Source organism: Denticeps clupeoides, chromosome 16 (assembly GCF_900700375.1).
Source record: "Denticeps clupeoides chromosome 16, fDenClu1.1, whole genome shotgun sequence".
NCBI lineage: Eukaryota > Metazoa > Chordata > Actinopteri > Clupeiformes > Denticipitidae > Denticeps > Denticeps clupeoides.
This window is the reverse complement of record NC_041722.1, coordinates 3,712,721-3,736,055: the sequence shown is the minus strand read 5'-3', so window position 1 is coordinate 3,736,055 and position 23,335 is coordinate 3,712,721. Positions and strand designations below refer to the sequence as shown.

The window sequence follows — 23,335 nt, the reverse complement described above, 5'->3', positions numbered from 1 at the left end:
TCAATTGAATGGACAAAATACCAGAAAACAGAAAAGAAGGGGTTGTGGTGGCCTAGCGGTTAAGGAAGCAGCCCCGTAACCAGAAGGTTGCCTGTTCAAATCCCGATACACCAAGGTGCAGTCCCTATTCACTGCTCCCCAGGTGCTCACCAAGGGTGATTGTTAAAAGCAGAGGACACATTTCGCTGTGTGCACATGTGCTGTGCTGCTGTGTATGACAATGACAATCACTTCATTTCACTTTACACAAACAAAAATGTGCTGCCACACACTCACACCACACACACTTCACACACAAGCGCACTCACCATGGAGCTCTCCTGTGTAAATGTGAGAGGTGTCATATGGGATCTCCTTCCCTGAAACCTCCACCTTGAGATCCGGTGCAAACAGACTGGTGTCTCTCTTCAACCTCATGTTGAAATGTCTGTAAAGGAGGAAAAAAAATATTCATACAATAAAATAAAAGCATAGAGATTGATGATAAAACAATTCTTCCAACCATTGACCTTTGACAGCCACACAGACCTCATTGAAAATTAGATGGGAAAACCATGGAAGAGAAACAACACAAGAAATGTTGGAAAAGCAATATCTGCTCCAAAAGACGAGTTCATGGTCCAACTCAATCACGGCTAAAGCACATTTCCAATCTAATATAACTACATTTCCCATCAGCCCATGAGTCATTCCAGCCAGGATTGCCCAGAATTCCCAGCTGCCAAATGTGGAACCTTGGCAGAGCTAAAAAGATAACTCATTGTAACGCTAAACAGACTCACGCGGCTCGTTCCAGTATTTACGCCAACGTTCCCGCTGCCTGTGTCGGAAAATTTACTTCTGACACCTTTCCCAGTTTACAGAGACAGCAGAACACTCACGCTTTAAACCAGGCAACCAATCACATCAAGTATTAACAGGTAAATCAAAGTATATGTATAACTACAATTCATCATTATCATCAACCATCGTCCTAAGGGACACAATTTTGAAATCCTCCCAACACTTCATTGTAAGAGAAACCCATGGCCTGGTGGCAGCAGCACCTACGTGCAGCTGATCCCCGGTGAGTGTGTGAGTAATAAGGCCTGTCGTGCTGAGGTGTACACACTCACACCTGGGGATGATGGGAGGGACAGATATGGGAGAGGTCAGACAGGCCCTCTGTGGAGGAGATCTCTGGAGAAGAATATGGAGGGAGCAGGGCAGGGCAGCAGGGCAGGCATCTCCTCATTAACTAAAGCCCCCTAGTGCACATGTGCACACACAATTTAATGAGCACACTGTCAAGCAAAAGCCAGATACACTATCCCACCTACTCCAACAAAAACGCACGCAAAACATTAATAAAATATGATCTAATACTCCCTACACGATAAGTAACCTCCATGTTCTGAGCAGAAATTTGAAGGGGTTTTTTTCTATAATGAAAGACCTGCAAAACAAAACCAGTAAATATATTCTGTGCACCACACCTACATACACAAAATTGTTAGAATCCTTCTGGCACAGAAAGAAAAACCTGCAATGTTCACTGCAAACACTAGAAACTGGCAAAAGAACAGAACAATTTACTGAAAATTAACAAATCAAAACATTGGTTTTGAACTGCAGCTCAACAGGATTATTAAAAAAAAAAAAAAATAAATACATGGTACCTCCAACTTAACCCTTGAATTCCTAAACCAAAAAAATTATGAAAAGAAAAACGCATTATTTTGAATTTTTAGTCTTTATAAGGCCCTTTAACAAAATGTGGAGAAAAAAAAATTGTATCATATTTGATGCTTTGGGCTATAACAAGTATAATCATGCTCTGTATTGAGTGTCCAATTCCTACCTTCCACTTAGACATCTGTCTCTACAAGGTCATCAAGCAAGTGAACTTCCATTTAGCCATCGAGACATTTTCCATAGATTTGCAATAGAATTTAGATCAGGGCACATAGAACACCTCTTCAGAATAGTCCATTCTTGAATGTTTTTAGCTGTGTGTTTTGGGACATTGTTGGAGGACCCATGACCTGCTACTGAGACCAAGCTTTCTGACGCTGGGCACAGTTTGCTCTATTATGACTTGATATTGTTGAGATTTCATTGTACCTTGCACAGGGACAAGACTCCCTGTGTCAGACGCAGCAAAGCAGCCCCAGAACATTACTGAACCACCTCCATGCTTCACAATTTGGGTTTGTAAACAGACCCAAATTTGCCAGCGAGACTGGCAAATTCCAGTCTCGCTTTTTTTATGACTTGCTCTCAACAGTGGGGTCCTCCTCAGTCATCTTCCATTAAGTCCACAACAGTGACGGATGATGTGATCTGACACTGATGTACCTAGTCCTCGGAGTTCAACTCTTTGGAAGCGGTCACCAATTCCTATTATCCTTCTCTTCAGTTCATCATCAATTTCAGGGGGGGGGTTGGATACTGTCTTTTCTAGGGGTACAATCATTTTGTCCAGGCCTGTTTTATGAGTTTGTTCTTTAATATAATTCTGTTGAACCACAATTCATTTTCATTTTTTAACGTTCAGTAAATTGTCATGTATTATTTCTTTTGTCAGTTTCAAGTTACTTCAGTGACAATTGCTGGAAGGGTATGAGAAGGGTACCAACTGGGTCTGGGTAAAAACATTGTTTTTTAACAATGTATCTAGCGGTTATTTATAAAAGAAAGTGAAGCCATGACAGGTGCCCGGGGAGCAGTGTGTGGGGACTGTGCTTTGCTCAGTGGCACCTCAGGAGGTGGAGGCTGGAGTGGCACCTGATTACCAGCTCGGGGAGGGTGCTCACCCAGGCCACCCTAGGCTAGAGCCATGCCTGATTGAAACATCAGCCAGGCTAAAACATTAGTCACGTCATTGCCACCCTACCTCGCCCACTTGCAATATGGAAATACCACCTCGCCCCCCGTTATGGTGTCCTCTTATGGCCTACTACAACAGAGTACAAAGCACACATTATGGAATAACTTCTTTTTACCTTTAAGTACACCCACACCTTTGACGAACAATCACGTTTCTTGCACTGTTGAAACTAACACTCTTGTTGCTGCAACACACTTTTTTTTCTTTGTTTTGGATCCAACGCATAAATATGCATTTTTTTTTGAATCAAGGTTTTTTTTGCGTCGATGTAATCGACAACACCGATATGTTGCCCCAGTCCTAGTACCGACAGTTTCGTTTTACCAACAAAAAATATATAAATCACATGCCTGGAGCGATACAAGCACAGGATTCTGGGAAACTGGTCAATGGATCGCTATAAAGCACAGACAGGCATAACAGGAGAGAGGGGAGAAAAACTATTTGAGTCTTTCTCAGGGCTGCACCTGAAACGGGGACCATGAGCAGAACAAGGACTTAATTAAATATGCTGCACTGGGTCCTCTGCATATGGGCTTGTCTCTTCTTGCATGTCAGCTTGTGCTGGGAACCGGTACTTCCCATTCAACCTTTAATTGAGTCCGGCTTTGTGTTTTCTTCAGTAAGGGAGGGTGAGAGAGGCTGCATTTACTAGAATTACTAGCTGGGGAGATCAAAGTGTGTGTCACAGACAGGCAAAGGTCTTTATGTATTTTTAAAAACACGCGCGCACACACAGCATGTTGATGTTACATTCTTGCTGGAAAAATTGGTACAGTAGTCTTTTACCTGAAAGCACTTTATATATTTCTAACGCCAACACACACACAGAACTGTCCCCATACCAGTCATTTTCAGTTAAGAGATTTCCTTCTTTTGGTTTCTGCCAACAGCAGACACTTTCATTCTATCTGACTGATGAAAAAGCGCTGCTTGTCTGAGAAACAATTGGCAGAAGGGGCATGTAGACAAGAGAGAGAAAATTTGACTATTGCTTCTGTGTCACTAGTAGAAACTTTAAATGGTTTTAAAAAATATATATTTAAGTAGATGATGACAGTGACTATGACAAATGTTTGCCTGAAAATAACAATAAAAAAAAAAAAATTACACTGCTTTTGTTTACGGTCTCAAATCTGTTGTGTTATGCGGCTGTTCAATAAATTAAGTTTTTCACTAGTTCTACATGCTGAAATATTAAAGGCAAAATTTCAAAACATGCAGCCAGAAGAAATAAACAAGGAAGTGAAGGTGCCGTACAAAACAGATACTATTATTTCCCAGCTGCTGCATGAAAGGGTCTTATGTTTATCTCCCTCTCTCTCACACACACACACACACACACACACACACACACAGCATGTAACCAAACAGCATTGGCCAGGCAGCAGTCAGACTCAAATTAGGCCGACTTCAGATTCTCATTTCTAAACGAACCGTGGTATTTTTGGAGCGATGACAGTTGGCAGACAGCTGTGACTGTGAGCAGCCAGCGTTACCACAAAAATGTCTGGCACAGCGCACAAACTGACAGCCACAACAAACCATTGCTGGCAAAATCACAGACACCCATGGAGAAGCCACCGGGCGAGTGGCCGGGGCAACAGCAGCCATCAGGGTGAATGAATGCAGCCGCATCTCTCCGGCTCTTCTGCCCTCATGTGAGCATCCACAATATCCTGGGATCATGGAATTTCAGCTGACTATTTCATGCCAAGCAAATTACTGCGACTAATGATTTTATTGACTTTTTGTCTGTCTCTTTTATTCTAAGAACATTTCTGGGTCATAGTGGAGAGTAAAAATTATTATAACAATTAGGCAAAATAAATCATGTTCATCATAATTAGGTGACTGTAATAATTGTAACAGTGCTATCTGGGAGGGAGACCTGAAGATCACCTTGTGCAGGATAGCTGGTAATGGTGGTAGTTAAGATGACACCAAGTGGATGGCAATTGGAGGCAGATTCAATTTTATTTTTAAAAACTTCAATATATCATCTCATCTTTATTTTATTGTAGCAACTTGGGCCAGGATTTATGGTCCTGGACCAAACCATTTGTGAGAGACAATAAAATAATTATCTTTAAACCAACATTAAAACAGTTAATAATAAATCATATTGTGTATTAATCAAATAAACTAATAAGCATTTTAAAACATTTGAATTGCACAATCATCAATTTAATGTTCTAAATCGCCTCAACGCCACCTTGGTACATTCTTTGCTCCGCCCTACCCAAGCACCGGGGAAACATTTAAAACTCTGTGCTTTACTATATATATATATATATATATATATATATATATATATAAAAAAACGGCAAGAACTAAAAACGGCAAGAACTAAAAATCAATAAGAAAGGTTACACTACAGGGCTGTTCAGAGTGTCGTTAACGGTAACGGACCTCAGCTCTGTTACACATACCCTCCCAGCATGCCCTGCTCTTCACTCCAGCCAGCTCCCACTCACAATGTTCTTGCCCCATCTGTACCACAGACAGATGCTTCTTTTTCTTTTAAATGCACACATACGTGGTACAAAATCAGAAAAGAACACGATATGTTCAGAGTGCACAAGCACACAGATACACACACACGTCTCCCAAATACAGAAGAAAACAAGTCTGCAGCACTTGATGTATACAGGCAAATAATACGAACGCAGCAACACAGGAACAAATCCATCAGCAAACAAATCTGCTTATGCTGTTACATCATCTACTGGGGGATGAAGCGGCCTGCATGGTGGCAGGAGGGACGGAGACTGAAGCGGGTCAGTGCAGAGGAAACACTGTTCACCTGACGGAAGACATATTCAGTAGCCACGTTCCTCACAGTGATGTAGAAACAACGTGTATATGGGCACATCGCCGCGAGTGTGGTAGGTGACGTAACAGTATCTGCCCTAATAGTGGGGTGTGTTTTACACTCTGCATATATATATATATATATATATAAAAAAAAAAAAAAAAAAAAACCCAGTACGAGTGTCTTTGTATGTTGTCACTATGAATCAGAACAAAACTCAAAACGGAGCCAAGTTCAGGGAACATGCATTTCACCTTAAAAAACGAGATCAGAGAGATTCGCAGCTGAAGTCAAATTCCACTCACAGTTCTCTCTACTGGTGTAGCCAAATATGTCCGAGGTAGTTTGTAAAAATATGTATGTGTGTGTGTGTGTGTGTGTGTGTGTGTGTGTGTGTGTGTGTGTGTGTGTGTGTGTGTGTGTGTGTGTAGAAAGTTGTGTAGCAGCTTCCAGGACTCACCGAATGCAGCATACAGTAAAAAAAAGGAAGCCAGGAGCACACCAAACCCTGAATCAGCATATTACACCCCACAAGGCTGTCAGCTAAGCATCTATGATCTCACTAACATGGCTTATATGAATTATTAGGTGACCACTGCAAAGTACAAGACCATCTTCAAATCAGCATTCCTCTGCATAAAAAAAAGAACACATCACTGTGTGGAGTTTACAACAGTAGCAATACCTGCATGATTTCTGGTCATGTAAACGCAAAAGATGAGGAGCATTGTGGATGCTTCTGACAGCAATAACAGTGTACATGTTATCTCTCCAGAGAGCGAGAGCGACTGACTGACTGAAAGAGAGACCTTGATCTGGGGAAAAAAGGGAACAGGAGTGACTGCTGCGTAAAAACACGAATAGAAAGGTTTGGCTCCGAGTGAGGACAGGGCGGGGGAGAATGCACGCATTTTGCTTTGTCAGGCCCAACTGTAATGACTACATGCTACATTTATGACTAGTGCATCTATATAACAAGATTTCTCAATGCTTACACCCGAACCTGACTGAGATCACACCTATCTGAAACAGGCATTGGATACTGCTGCATAAATAAAAGTCAGGACTAAAAATGCTTTACTCTGTGATTGCTTACATTTTTTATTTAACATCTTTTATTCATTATTTTGCAAAGATGCAGCACAAAACACAGCAAATTCCAGCATAATATGACCACATTCATTACTAGTAAAACATCCAGGTGTCTGCGGTAAAGCTGAAGAAAGATTAATCTTTCCATATGAGATAAATATTAATAATAATAGGCTTCTGAGCTTACACACTGTACACACAACTACTGGACTCTTGAACTCTTACCCCATGTGACACTTCCAGCATATATGTTCAGAGTACATTGAACTCTTTTGCCAAAGTTTTATGTGACAGTGAAACTTCAAAACAAAGGGTAGTAAAATACTAATATTAATAAAACAATACAGGTCAACTATTCTATTCTGACAATATTCTGACTTGCCATGAGTGATTTGGGGGTATGTGCCCTACTCCGATCCATTTTGAATAAAGGATGTCTGAGCAGAAACCACAACCACACACCCAATCAGCATGTGTCTAGTGGAGGAGTAGCCTGAGGGCAACAGATACTGCATTATCTGTACCACACTTCCTTCCAATTAAAATATGACTTACTCTGTGAATGCCAGTAATGGCAGCGTATGCTGTGAGACACAAACACGGTTCTCTTAGCACACAAGCATTCAGGAATCAGTGCTAATTGTGAACTAAGACACCGGACTCGGTAGGACACAGGCGGCAGCGTTGGCGAATCCCGTGCACGTCCTCGCTCTGCCCGGTTGATCCTCTGTATAATTCATGAACGCACTTTATGTAACATCGAGCAGGAATCGGTATGTGAAGTGTCTGTGAGATGCTGCAAGTTTCATGAACAGAAACCTGAGCTGGTAATGAAGCGCCACCCTGTTTTAAATAAAAGAAAATGATTGGCCAGCACAGTTTCATAATAATTTCCAAGGAAAACCGCAATATAATTCCTCAGAACCAGTTTGCCAGTTTGTTCAGAAATCCTCTCCTTGTGTTGCAGCACCTAGAGCTACTGAAGGATAATTGAAAGTGCTGGATTCATCCCTCCTTTTCAATGAAGAACTTTCTGTTCCACACACTGCACTTTCATGGCTGCTGCGTGTGTTTAAAATAAATGGTGCTCAGGCTCAGACAGAAGTAGGCGAAATGGAGATTATAAAGCAAACCATAATTTCTCTGAGAATGCTGTGGAATGCAAGCGCCAGTCACTGCTTGCATGAGATGTACATACACACCTACACACTAAATACCAATGAGGTAAAGAGAGGAAGGGCAATTTTTGACTGCGAGTCAAACTTTTCTGCTGTTGATACAAAAATGAATTGGAGCAAAATGAATGAAAAGGGTTGAACTATTCTCTTGATGGGGCAATACTTTGTGTGAAGTTAAGTGTGAAATAGGCTTATAACGAAACATCTCTCAGTTGTTTGCTATGTGCTATGCCACTTATCTCATGTCACATGGTGTGTTGTGGATGTTAGGATGTCAGGTCTTAATCAGCTCATTTCATGTCTGCTTGTATTGAAACTCGACCAGCCTGGCTGTTAGATCCTTAAGGTCTCTGATCAGATCTGGTTCCTGAAAAGACGGCAAATCCCATCTTACTGAGAGATAACACAGTGGAACTTGGCATTTGACACCATAAATCTCCTGAAAAACACACACACACACACACACACACACACACACACACAGGCTACAACTGGGCTCAGGGAAAAGTGAAATGATATGTTGATAACACATCTGTCCAGAAAATACTGTGTGTGTGTCATATTCTGATGATGTTCTGATGAGGTAAGATAAAGAAAAAGAATAAAAATACGTAAAGAACAAAGAATAAAGAGTGAGTTACTAAAGGACACAAATGCATAACGTTCTAAAACGTTCAGTTTTATCTCAGTATGTAATGTTCCAGTGACAGGTCTTGTTTGGGATCCATGCTCACTGATCATTTGCTATTTGCATGATGTGCAGACAGAGCACAAGGTTATTTTTAATAGAGAGCATTATCAGACAACAGCATCAAAGCAAATGTAATAAACAGGACAAGACCAGGCATCCGGTGTGAGCAGTACTGAATAAAAGGAGAAAAAAAAAGAAAAAAAGAAAGATGACTGCACATGAGGGAATTACAACCACAACCTAGATTTGAGCTGTTTAAATAGATAATAATAATCACAAACAATAAGAAAGGTTTATTACATTTGTCTCCAGGACAAGAACCTAAAACTTTAGCTTTTACATTTCGTGTTCCCTGTCATTGTTTTGTTGTAGTAGCAAATTTAATCATAAATTAGCCATTAGTTTCCACACCAGCCAAAGTTTGTGGATGTGCACGTTGACGTGCATGCACATCCAACTAAAAATATATTTAGGACTGAGGCTGTGAGCTCATTAGCAAACAATGACGCCAGTTCCAACTTTCCCCCCTCAAACAGGCATGCAAGGACACGATTTACCACTCCCTCAACACAGGAACTGTGTTCCAGACTCTTCCAAAACTTTCTTTTAAAATTTCTTTCCAAGCATGACTTGCCAAGTGCAGTCAAGTGGACAATCACATTTCAACACAGAAGAAAAATCAAAATGCTCTACCCCAAACACTGAGCCCTCGAATAACCTTCATCATCAAAAATTTCTGTTCAAATGGATTGCCACATGGATGCTGAACATGTTAGATGTCATGTCTGTTAGAGACAGTGACCGAGAGAGAGGGAGAGAATATGTGTGTGTGTGTGTGTGTGTATTTCTCTGGCAGAAATGTACATTTTCCCATCTATATAGGTCCCTGCAGCAAAATAAGGGAAACGGGAACACCAGCCAGGCACACACTTCCTTCCTTCAGCAGCTTCCTTGTTTACCCTCTGTAGACACACCTCACTGTACACACGGCAACATGCTGAAAGAATGGTGACTTTCCCATAATCCCCCGCTGATCCATCCAGCCAGAACGCCGCTCATGCAACAGAGGAGATTAGTGACAGCCTGTTGGTGCTGATTGTGTGAGCTTTGCTTTTTCTACAGTCACATGACCATTCCTCGCTTTAGCCCACAGCACTGTAGGTCAGCAGAGCAAAAACAGGACTTCTGCTGAGCCATCGGTCCTCCTGGAGATGGTGACTCTAGTCCAGCCTGTCACCTTCAGTGAGTCCAGTGCAAAAGAGTGCAACATCAACATCACCATAGACAATAGAATAAAACAGCTAAAAAATGCACCAGATTAGCCATGTATTAATAAAATAAATAAATAAATAAATAAATAAGGTCAACAGAGGGACTCAAAGGGACTCAAAGTGTCTTATATGGAGTGGTAACAGCGTTGAAAAAGATGAGGAGAACTGTATAGAGATGTAGATGGAGGGAATTGCTACACAGGGAAAAAATAATTAATCAGATTTACAGTACAAGTTGGTAGAAACAACACAAGAGGGTACAAGTTTTGCAAGAGGGAGAACTGCAGTTACTAAAACCACAGAAGGCAAGACAGATGATTGGGCGGATGGACAAACCTCCATGGTGCTACTCACTGGCCTCATGATTCGATTCGATCACGATTATCAATGCACCCCATACATTTTCTATACTGTCACATGATGTTTTCAAATAGAAGTGCTAAGGTCTCGTACGCCTGTGTGGACACTTTGATTTTCTCCAATGAGCAGGAAAACGGTCTGTGTTCAGTCCACACTCCCCTGATGCGACAAACGTCTGGTTCAGGCATCCATGGTGTCAGGTGAGCGTGGACTGAACACAGACCATTTTCCTGCTCATTGGAGAAAATCTAAAGTCGCTTTCAGACCAAACGAACTGCCCTAGCTGCGGGGTTCAGCGTGTTTTTCTAAACTCCCGGTAAAGATGATAATGTCGTGCTGTAGATCTCTGCACATTCAGAGAAAGATCAGCTTTTCCTCCATTCCTGCTTTAAAAGAGAGAAAGAACACTACTGGTCTGGTCCTACTGGTCACGTGAAAAGAAAGTTCAAAGTTCAACAAATGACTGCGGCGCTAGAACAAGAATGCCGGGTGTCGCACTGCGCAGCGTGCAACTCCTACCCAGAGTAGCGCTGTACTCGGACCAGGCCGCCACAGTCACTACCGGCACAACTTTTTAACAAGACTTTTTATACCACCTCCAGAACATCATGATGATGTAATAGACTATGTTCTGCACAGCATTGGTGCAATATAGTCCAAGTCTGCATCAATTGTACCATTAATTTCGACGCCCCTACTACAGGGTGCTATCAGTGGCCCTGGCTGCCACAAAGGACTTCTGAAATATGAGGGAAGAGCCAGGATCTAATTCATTCTGATCTTCTCAAGTTCTCAGGGCACTATTAATATCTGCTCCAGAGAGAAAGAGAAAGAAAGACTAAGTAGGGGATGACTTCAAAATGAACAAGAACATTTAAAACGGACCAAAGAAAAAGCAAAGCAAAAGGAAGCTCTGGCAATTTACACTTCAGAGAAGCTTGGAAGAGAAGATTCATGAGAGCTTCCAAAGTTCTGCAGCTCTACCCATATTACTGAGACGCTGACCAACTTCCGGCCGCAGTTACCACTTACCCTTAATAATCAATAATTTCCTCAGCACACCAGCCTGTTATCCAAGGCGCAGAGCAACCACAGGCTCCATGAAGGCCATATCAATTTCACAACATCAGCCTGAAAGGATAATAAGTGCTGCAGTGATGTACTGCAGTCTACACCAAGGCAAGAGTGAGTGGGAAAAAAAAACAGTCATGAACCTTGGTACATCTTAAATCTTCAGAATATTTTGGAAAGAACCAACGCATCCAAAAATGCACCAAAGCACACATAAAAATTCAGACTTTTCATCACACACTTAAAACAAGCAAAAATACCAGATTGAAAACTGCCAGACACACTGAGCAGAGAAGGCAGCCAGGAAGCTCAGTCATGCTGCTGCCAATAACATCTCAGCACAGCTCGAACCAAAAAAAAAAAAAAAACGCAGGCTCAGACACTCCGGCCAAACATCACCTGCCTGCCACCCTCCACACATCTCCTATGAGCTGACTGAGCCGGAGACGGGCCTGGAGGCAAGAGAGGAGAGGTAGCACGAAGGCAGAAGAACCCTCCAAGTCCGCTCCATCACTGCCGCAAAGGTAAGGAGGGGTAAGAAGAAAGAGAGTGACGGGTAAGGAGGGCACTGTGAGGGGGGGTGGGGGGTGGGGGGGCCTAGACGGTAATGCCTGGTCTCGTCTTCCCCGTGCTCGTTTGGGCCTTGTTTGTCCTTAAGGGAGTGACGGATTAGATCTGCGATCGATGCGGAGCCGACTGATTTACACTCTGCTGCAGGCCAACTCGCAACCAGCTGTCAGGTGGCATACTACCGACAGCAGCATCTTCACCATCGCGGTTCGTGACACAAACCAACCACTCACTCCAGGCAACATCAAGTGAAAGAAAGGAAACTTCATTTCTTTCTATCCCCCTCAGGCCATATTGGCATGGAAATGTATGTTAAAAAAATTACTGCAGAAAGAAGTCATGTGATTTATAAAAAAAAAAAAAAAAAATTTTAAAAAAGCTTAAAATACAAAAGCAAAACCACACACAAAATGTTACTTTTATGTTATTGTAAGCTTATCTTCTGCACCACCCACTACCTCCTCAACTGCCAATCAGGTAAATGTTCACATAGTGCTTTTAATCCTGCCAAGTAAGCTTCAGAATAATCCTTAGCTGGAACAAATAAAACAATAAATAAACCACCACAACAGCAAGTTGTAAAAAAAAAAAAAAAAAAAATATTCCCTCCTGGGATGACTGGTTCACCCTGGAGGGGGTGGCAGCAAAGCAGAGAAGCCAGACCGGTACGTGTGCAAAAGCCGCCATGCTGAGCTTCTGAACAAGTGGCTTCAGTCCCTGCAAACATCTAGCTGGGCTTTTATAATCAGGCAAAGCACATTGTGGGAAGCGCTTGTTCATCAGTGACACTCAGTCACAGTCAAAAGACGTCTGAAGGCAGGGCATACAGGGAGTGCAGAATTATTAGGCAAATGAGTATTTTGTCCACATCATCCTCTTCATGCATGTTGTCTTACTTCAAGCTGTATAGGCTTGAAAGCCTACTACCAATTAAGCATATTAGGTGATGTGCATCTCTGTAATGAGAAGGGGTGTGGTCTAATGACATCAACACCCTATATCAGGTGTGCATAATTATTAGGCAACTTCCTTTCCTTTGGCAAAATGGGTCAAAAGAAGGACATGACAGGCTCAGAAAAGTAAAAAATAGTGAGATATCTTGCAGAGGGATGCAGAACTCTTAAAATTGCAAAGCTTCTGAAGCGTGATCATCGAACAATCAAGCGTTTCATTCAAAATAGTCAACAGGGTCGCAAGAAGCGTTTGGAAAAACCAAGGCGCAAAATAACTGCCCATGAACTGAGAAAAGTCAAGCGTGCAGCTGCCAAGATGCCACTTGCCACCAGTTTGGCCATATTTCAGAGCTGCAACATCACTGGAGTGCCCAAAAGCACAAGGTGTGCAATACTCACCGAGACATGGCCAAGGTAAGAAAGGCTGAAAGACAACCACCACTGAACAAGACACACAAGCTGAAATGTCAAGACTGGGCCAATATCTCAAGACTGATTTTTCTAAGGTTTTATGGACTGATGAAATGAGAGTCTTGATGGGCCAGATGGATGGGCCCGTGGCTGAATTGGTAAAGGGCAGAGAGCTCCAGTCCGACTCAGACGCCAGCAAGGTGGAGGTGGAGTACTGGTTTGGGCTGGTATCATCAAAGATGAGCTTGTGGGGCCTTTTCGGGTTGAGGATGGAGTCAAGCTCAACTCCCAGTCCTACTGCCAGTTTCTGGTACAGGAAGAAGTCTGCATCCTTCAAGAAAAACATGATTTTCATGCAGAACAATGCTCCATCACACGCGTCCAAGTACTCCACAGCGTGGCTGGCAAGAAAGGGTATAAAAGAAGAAAAACTAATGACATGGCCTCCTTGTTCACCTGATCTGAACCCCATTGAGAACCTGTGGTCCATCATCAAATGTGAGATTTACAAGGAGGGAAAACAGTATACCTCTCTAAACAGTGTCTGGGAGGCTGTGGTTGCTGCTGCACGCAATGTTGATGGTGAACAGATCAAAACACTGACAGAATCCATGGATGGCAGGCTTTTGAGTGTCCTTGCAAAGAAAGGTGGCTATATTGGTCGCTGATTTGTTTTTGTTTTGTTTTTGAATGTCAGAAATGTATATTTGTGAATGTGGAGATGTTATATTGGTTTCACTGGTAAAAATAATAATTGAAATGGGTATATATTTGTTTTTTGTTAAGTTGCCTAATAATTATGCACAGTAATAGTCACCTGCACACACAGATATCCCCCTAAAATAGCTAAAAATAAAAACAAACTAAAAACTACTTCCAAAAACATTCAGCTTTGATATTAATGAGTTTTTTTGGGTTCATTGAGATCATGGTTGTTGTTCAATAATAAAATTATTCCTCAAAAATACAACTTGCCTAATAATTCTGCACTCCCTGTACAGTACAGGCCACATGTTTGGACAGATCTTCTCATTCCATGTGTTTTCTTTACTTTCATGACCATTTACATTGGTAGATTCTCACTGAAGGCATCAAAACTATGAATGAACATGTGGAGTTACGTACTTAACCAAAAGTAGAGACCTGACCTCCACAGTCACCGGATGGTTTGAGGTGAGCTGGACCACAAACGTCCAAACTTATATAAAATGTGCTTTAAAAGTTACTGTTGAATGGCAAAAAGAGTCAATACAAAAAAAAACCATAAGAGCACCATTGTACATACTCAATGTTTTTTTTTTTTTTTTTCTTCCATGGACTCGCAACCCTGATGGAGAAACTGTTTATGGATAGTTTGTGAGTGAGTATAAGATAATTAATTATGAGCCTAACATAATTAATATACTTCTATTACAGGAAAAAAAAAAAAAAAAAACGAAGAAAAGGAGTTCTATAAGATGTAGCGTTGTAAGTAAATAATGAATGTAAGAACGGCTGAAAGCTCTTATTTATCTGCACGTTTACTCTGACAGAAATGACTTGTGAGTGTGATGTACTGACTGAGGAACTGGTTTAAATCATCCAGAATAAGGATGTTTGGTGGATTAGAGGCGGTCAATGGCCCCGCCCATTTTAAACGGCTGGGTGTCAGAAATAATTACCAAAAAAAAAAAAAAAAAAAAAAAAAAGAGGGCTGGGTGGGTAGTTACAGATAACTAGCAAGCAGTCTTTTTATTTCTGTAGATCCTGAGGACATGCTTGACGTGACTAATCAGAGCCACAGATGTACACCAAGGCAATCAATTTAATTCAAATGAAACGTGAGTGTCTGGTCAGATAGGAAAAAGTATTCAGCCTCCTGCCAAGACCCAGGGGGCGCCACGCATTCCTCGAAGCAGAGCTGACAGTCATGAGACCAGACATCCATAAGCAGCTTGGCCCAGGAACCAGCACATCAGCCGAGACACTCATGCCCCAGGGTGTGGGAAAGGGCAGAAAAGAATCTAAAAAAACTTGTTCATGTGATCACTGCATTCCCAACATTTTTGGGAATGCTGTATTCTGGACATTTCTAAACTCTACGTTCCATCCATGAGGTGCCTGCAGAACCTGCTCGAACGGTTGAGAAGCAGGCCAGGCTCACCTTCACTCCGGGGTTCATCGCCACGGTCCTGCAGCATCAGTGAGGCTTAGCATGCTAAACCCAGTCTCACAGACAAAGAAATAGAGTCGAACGCACCGTTGCCAATCATGCATATTGGAAACATGCTGGACCTCCTACAAATGCTACAAAAGGTGTCTTCCCCCACGGCCATTACTGCACAGAGACAGAGAAGGAGTGTCTACAAGCAAGATGTATAATAAATACTAACCTATCCTTTCTCAAACACACACACACACACACACACACACACACACACACACACGGAGTGAGTGGGCAGTAACACAATGCAGATTCCACTAATGGCTTACATGCTTCCACAGTGAAAGCCATCTAATTAGAGGCATGAAGCGCTGACACGGTTCTGCTAATGAACAAGGCTGAGGACCTGGAAGAGCAGCGCAAACAAACATCCAGCTACCCAGGTCGTGCAGATTTCATAAGGTTTACATTTCAGACGATAAATGTACAGCGACAGTACAGCAGACTAAAGCAGTGAGAATGAAAAAAAATGTACAAAAGGGCAAAAAAAAACATTAGAAATAAGGACATAGGCATTGGATTCTTCCTACCGTTTGAGCATCTGTGCAAGATTGTTCACTGGGTGAAATATCCAGTGAGACCCTGCAGGGCATTCTACATGCATCATTAGTTCTTCGACTTCGATACCAAGAATATTTTAAACAAGCTGCCAGCTTAGAACTAAATAATTATTATTTTAACAATAGCGCTAACACAAGTTTAGGGTGCTATTCAGCGCAGCTCCCTGAATAGCGTATTGAGTGAAAATCCACACTACTAGTGCTAATGACTGCGCTCAGGTCTGGCACCGCTACACGACGTGGATCTTCACTCGGCATGGTTCACTTGGTTCATCAGGACTCGGCTCTCAGACCCACTCACCGCGCAAAGATAGGTCTTACTAGAGTCCTGTCATCCACGTCACAGTGGGCAGTGCCACCGCTTTCCCAGTCACTGCGCACAGTTATCCAGCTTTTTGTACCACCTCAGAACAAAAGGCTACAAGCTGGGGAAAAAGGCAGGCCAACTTCATGGTATATTTGAAATGGCTCGATTCATCTTTTCACCGAATTGTTCACAGGCTTCATGATGTCGGTTACTTAAAATTTTTTTTAGCAAATTATTTAGCAGTACCTATGTGGCTGAACAGGCAGTCACCATAAAAAATGCTCACATCACAACCCTCATTGTTTCAAAACAAAGCATCTAATGGAGACCCTGACTCCATAAAAAGGGATGGCTGAGACTTCAAAGCCCAACTGACTCCCACACGTTAACCAGACTGCTTTTCAAAAACACACAAAGAATGGCTACTCTGACCATTACTCCACTGCAAAGAAAAATTAAAGCGAGTGAAAGACAGACTGAAAGTCCAAAGGGACCTCTCGGGACCATTTATCTTTAGGGGTGGGGATTGAAAAGCCTTATACAAGGTCTTTGAGAACAGAACATGTGTGTGTACTCTAGTATTGTACAGCACAGTACAATATGAATAATGCTGGGTTCAGTGTTTACTTTGGTCATATAAAGGACTAACTGAACGGCACAGCCAGGTCCAAGAGGCAGAACGAGGTCAGAGATGTTCTGTGGAGGAGCAGAGCTCTGCCAGTGAAATGCAGCTTCTTAATGACACTGTCCAGAGGCTCTATTGTAATTAGCAGTGTTCTCATTAAAAGAGGACCAGCCCATGCCACCCATCTGTCAATGGTAACGTGAGGGTTCCACTTTCAAGGGGCATTACAGGACAGTGGGTACTAGAAATAGGGGGCTCAAAATAGCCTGGGGGTAACTGCTAAAAAATAAACATGGTCACACACCAAAAAGAAAAAAAGGGACAAAACGAGAGGACACCGGGTCCACATGCAACTCTGAGACAAAGTCCCTGTACAGCATAAATAATTCAGGTCTTCTCAAAACATAGATGTATCACAGTCTAGGTGCTTTCTCAAGCTGGCAGCGCCAACGAAGCACTGAAAAGACACCTCGGTTCACGAGTGCTGAAGTGAAGAGAACAGAGAAGCAGCACAGCCGTGGTGTCGGTTGTTTTTTTATTACATAGTGGTCCATAGACTGGGTCCCACAAAGCGCACGTCAAGGTCAGGGAAGCGCAGGAACAATAAAGGTGCGTCAGGAGAGGACATCGACAGTCAAAACGTTCCAGGACGTCAACCACATTAATCATTCTGCGCAGCAACGTCGAAGCTCATCAAGTACACATTGACTTATAAGGTATAGAGAGAAAATTGGATGTTTTGGGGGATGGAGGAAGGAAGAAAGGAAGAGCAGTAAAACATGTGGTCAGCCACAAGACAGAGGGTGACAAAGGACAGTTTTTTTTTGTGCAAAGACTTAGGGGCTTATTTTCATGGCACAGATGTATGCTGGGACAGCAGTGCAGCTATGGAATCAGCTAAAGAGCAGGGAAATTCAGCAGCTGGCCGAGAAGTAGACGCATTGACATAATCCCTCACAACCTTTGTTCATTGCAAACCACATGAAAACCGGAAAGAAAGAGGGAAAAAAAAAAAAAAAGAAAAAAAATAGAAAATAGTGAAAGTAAGTTTTTGTGTTTAATGAAATGAAGTTATGAACAAGTAGAAGAGGTGAAACTATGGTCACACTAAATTATGATGCCACTTTATCATAAAAGCTGCTCAAACTCTGAAATTCCTCATAAAGCCTTTTCACATGCGAACTGGGCACGCTGGGAATCTGCTTTGCTGGGAGGGCTAGGGGATTTCAGCTGATCACACTCCAGGCTCAGGGCTGATTCTCCCCTCTTAAAATGCAAACATTATAAAACATTTTTGGGGGGATTTGTAAGTATTAAGGTTGATTAGATGATAACCAGTCTAACAAATTATTGCAAGCCTGTTTGCCTTCTTTGTTTCCCGATGAGCATTCACTGACATAAAAGCATCTAAGCCCCAACCAACGTGAAAAATAATCAGGAAAAAAATCTGAACACTCTCACACTCCTGTAGAGCAGGAGTGTCAAACTGGTGGCCCACGGGTCACATCCCACGAGATCACTTTATACAGATCTATTATTAAGGCCCGGCAATTTGAAGTGCTGATAACACACAAACTACAGATCCCACAATGCTCCAGTTGCCTTGCCGAACGCAATGTTTACGCTGCAGCTGAAACTGTACATGAGCAGTTTCCACATCAACATCAAAAAGGTTTTGAGGCAAAAAAAAAAAAAAAAAAAAACTCAGCCCATAGGGCACTCGGTTAGCATTGCATTATGGGGTCTATAGTTTGTGCTTCATGTTATTCACAATAGATTTATATAAAGTGATCTCATGGGTTGTGGACCGTGGGCCGTGAATTTGACATGTGGTGAATCAGAAGAGAGACATAAAAAGGAAGACAGACCTTCCATGGGAATGAAATTCCAAGTGGACGACCTGGTCCTCATGTGAAATTGCCCTTTTGGCTCGCTGGTGTCTGCTGTGAAGCATGTCTGTGTCATAGGAAAGGCCCTCATAGTGGCGGATGTACTTGTTCAGGGGATTCCCAAACTGTCCTGCAAAACAAACAAATAATGGGGAAATGTCAGTGGAGTCAGAAGCTTCTGGAGACCACCTACTAGCCCCATGTTGCATGGATCATGCAGACATTTACCAAATCAGGGCTTCCTCACCACTGTAGGCCTAGACACTGAAGATACTCAGTATCTTCTCACTCTGAAATCTAATTTGATCTCTAGTTTTAACCCCCTGCACTTCAGTAGATTTATGAATACAGAATTTCCTGTAGCTGGAATGCTCTCATCTAAGACCCCAGTAGCAGTGTTTAGAACGACCCCACTCAGCAGCACTACTCCTCACACAACCCTCCCAAAACACTGAAAAAAGAGATGGCGTATGTTTTTACATGGATGAATAGATTAATAAAGATCAACACCATTGTGTCCACAGGATGCACACAACCACAAAAGTAAAGTGATCCAAAAAGTTGGCACGTTGGGCCTACAAATCTTCAACAAAAAATTGTTTGTGTTTACATCCATTTAGACAATATTAAACTCCGCTAATAGTTTTTTTTTTGTTTTTTAAAAGACCTTTAGTCAAACTTCACATATTTCTTCAAATGTCTTAAAATTCTTTTAAAATCATCAGAAATAAGCTTGCCTATAACAGATTAGAATGGTTAGAATCTTGGGGGGTATTAAACTTTTTTCTGCCAAGACTAACTAAATTCCAAGAACTACAGTAATGTCAGGGTTACATTACGTTACGTTACATTAGACAAACCGTGGCTCAAGATTACGGTTGTCTAAGCTAAAACCAGGCAAAGTGGAGTAATACCGGAATATTTCAAAACAAGAAAAAAAAAAAAAGACAGAAGATACAATTCATACCAGTATACACACTTTTTCTATGAATTTACACACATCATGCATCTGTCTACAAATAGAAAAAGGTTTGCTTTAAGGCAGAGGGCTCTGGCGGTTTTCCTTGCAAAAAGTAAACATTATCAGCTACGATTTGTCAATGTTGATAATATTTTGCCCCCCTATGATTTCCACGATGCAAAACATTTCACACACCAACGCAATATAAAGGAGCAGTCAGCAATGGCAAAGAGGCTGTCAGTGCTGAATCCAGACCACTCGCCTGATCGGTTCATGCATGTGCAATGTGTAGGCTTGGCTCGCTGGAAAACCAATGTAAAATGACGGAATTTGACTTAGTGCTAAGTTTAGAGCTGAACAATACCCAAACTATTTTTTATGAATCCGAAGAACAAGTATTTTGTGACGAGTAAATAACTCGTATCAGAAACAAAGAGAAGAAGCAAACTAGTCATGAAACAGTCATGTAACAAATCAGGTGATTCGAAACCTGAGTTTATAATCATGATTCTAATTGTAATGCAGGTGGGCACATTTTTTTTTTTGTATTCCAGGTTTCCTCAATATGTATTTATTTGATCATTTTTTTATGCTGATTTCAAATCTGAAGCACTTTTATTTTACAAAAGGAAGAATGTGTAATATTGTAAAATAGTTCTTTGAATGAAATGCACATATTATTTAAAATTTAAATGCTTTACAAAAGCATTTAAAAAATGAAATTCAAATTGATTTCTTAGGGCCCAAATACTGTACAATTATGCAACAAAATGTGACATCCTTTTAAACCAAATTAAACCAGACACATTGTTTCCACTGATTTTCTGAATTCCATTCCACTTTATCCATAGGCATTATCTCTTTCATTAACATGCTGATGCACTGTGGATATTTTCATGCAGTGCCAACGTGTTTTTCTCTTTACATTTTTATTGTTATTTGCACAGCTGCGTCTTTACAGGAGATGCAACTGCGGACTAAAATACTGGCATCAAACATGAAAACACAGTCACCATCAGCGAGTGTGTTTGTGTTCTAATAATAAGCCCATATGTGGCCCGGCTCTCCCGCTGGTGATATCAGGCCTCGGGGAGCTCCTGACTTCCAGAGCGCAGAGATGCTCACCCTCCCGCCGAGTTAAACCTCTTTATTTCCTCTCAAAATACAAATCTCACACCAATCTCCAGACAGGCTGGCTGGGGGGAAAAAGCATTTCTGCTGTGGAAATAATCCAGCAGTGTAGAAAAGGCCATTTACATTTGCCACTCTCCCCCACACAGACCGAAGCGGGAAGCACTGCTTTGTTAGAGCAAGACAATCAATCCTCCTTTTAGAAACACATGCAGACCTTTAAATGAGTTAATGGCAGCTTGTTAAATTCACAATGATAAACAGGAAAATTGATTTATTGTAAAACAGCCCATTGTAGAAACAAATTTTTAATTAATACTTTAAAAAGGCAATTCTTATGGACAGGCTGTTTTCTCTTTTCTACTGGAACTTGTCCAATAAGGCTTCCATCTCTGGAAACTGTATTATCACTGGCCTTGTGCTCAGATTTCAAGATATCATGTTCTGAGTGTAGAAAAAAAAAAAAAAAAAAGTTTCAGTGTGGGAGCCAAATCCAAAAGTCAGCTCCTCATAAAATGTGGAAGTAAGTGGTGTTACCTATTTGGGAAGAATAAAGTTATCTTTTAAAGAAAAAGATGAGCAATTTTCAATGTTTTTAAAGTAATCCTTCTTTCTTAATAGGCCAGATATGATAAACCTGTAAGCTTTCAGTGCTGGCAAAGTTTTAACTGGTATTTGACACTGCGGACCACTTTTGGTGTTGATTTCCCCTGAAAAGTGATCAGATGATGGATGGAGAGATTTGAACCTGCTACACAGTGGAGTGCAAATGTTTGGGCACCCTTGGTTAACATCTCTGTTATTGTGATCATGAAAACAATACATTATCATCACTAACACCTCACTTGGTGAGAATAATTTTCTCACCAGGTGTCAGGATCTGTTGGTGCCTATATAAATTTGCATTTTGCCTCACTACCTTGTCCTGCCTTAGGCCTCGTCCACACGGACGTTCAAAATAAATGCCCTCTGAACACCACACGCATTTCTGCTGGGCTTTGTAGCTGCGTTCGATTGGCATTTCACTGTCATTTGCTTGATTCTGTTTGATTTCAAATCACCCAATCTGTAATTTGGGGTATTTAATGTGGGGGTAATAATTACTCAGTCCCGAATGTTTACATGTGGTTCACCTTGATTTGTAGTTCTGACATTCAGTGCTGTAGGCAGGAGAGGAACATAAAACCTGGTTTCTTGCAGTCCCCTTATAGAATGATGAGACATATGGGTGAGACGGGGTGGTAGTAGCCGAGTGGGTAACACACTCACCTATGAACCAGAAGACCCGGGTTCAAATCCCGCTTAATACCATTGTGTCCCAGAGCAAGACACCTAACCCTGAGTTGCTCCAGGGGGACTGTCCCTGTAACTACTGATTGTAAGTCGCTCTGGATAAGGGCATCTGGTAAATGCTGTAAAAATGATCACAATAAAACTCATCTCTGTGATCAGCTTTGGCATTTTTCACAATCACAGCCCAAATTATTGTGGTGGCGGAGGCAGACCAAACAGGCTGTTCCAGCATGCTTTGCAAGTGCTAGACTAAGAGGGGAAGGAAATGAGTGGATCGTATATAAATAGTTGATTGTTGCATGTTGAGATGTGTGTTACATGTGGCAGGGAATTGTGGGGTGCCAGAGAATGAGACCAGCCACGTTCTCAGCATGCAGTAAACAAAAACTGGGTGTTATAATGTGAGCTCCTTCTACCCAGTGACGAATAAAAAGCTTTTACTCCAGCCAGAATTAGCACTGAACGTTTCTTCCTCCAAATTCATGCTAGTCAAAGTCCCAGCAAAATGGGCACAATCAGAATTCATCTTTAATTTACAATACTTTTAAACTGAGACAGGCGGCTGCGGAGGTGCTGGAAACTGGAATAAACACAGGCAGTACCACATGTCGTAGTTCGCTGTGTAAAGCCAGCAAAGATGCTATAGAGCTGTGCTAGTTTTAAACGTACAAAAATGTTTCTCACGCAGTCGTAACGGAACCATGCACTTCGTTGTACGTTCATGGGGCAATCAGATGTTAACAGCTTCCATTACTTCATATGTTTATTACCATGTCGAACCCTAACTTTTGAAGACCTGGGAAATTCCAAGTTCCAGGTTTTTAACCATAAGAACTGAGAGTAATGGTCTGAACAGTCCAGGGCAGAGATCCTCCACGTGTGGAAGGAAGGCGGGAGCGAAGGGACCCCGCTATCAGAGTCACCGGGTCCCAGTTCCACCTGCTCAGCCGTGATAAACCCTCACGCTCAGGCTCGCTGCGAAGGCAGCATAAATCAGCAGCGGCAGCACGGGTCATTACGGACGCGACACGAAAGCGCGCAGCCACACTCCCAACAGTGGCAGCCCCCCCTCCCTCCCGCGGCAA

At 41.9% G+C, this 23,335-nt stretch overlaps 1 protein-coding gene across 1 annotated transcript in view; it reads right to left on the bottom strand.

Moving 5' to 3' along the window:
* Positions 1–23,335, bottom strand: part of adam10a (ADAM metallopeptidase domain 10a) — a 52,519-nt gene that overhangs the window by 13,484 nt on the left and 15,700 nt on the right. The window contains exons 2-3 of the mRNA XM_028955661.1: positions 18,845–18,995; positions 309–427 (exon numbers count right to left, since the gene is read on the bottom strand). Of these exons, the coding sequence (XP_028811494.1) occupies positions 309–427; positions 18,845–18,995 (270 nt within the window). The remainder of the gene's footprint in view (positions 1–308; positions 428–18,844; positions 18,996–23,335) is intronic.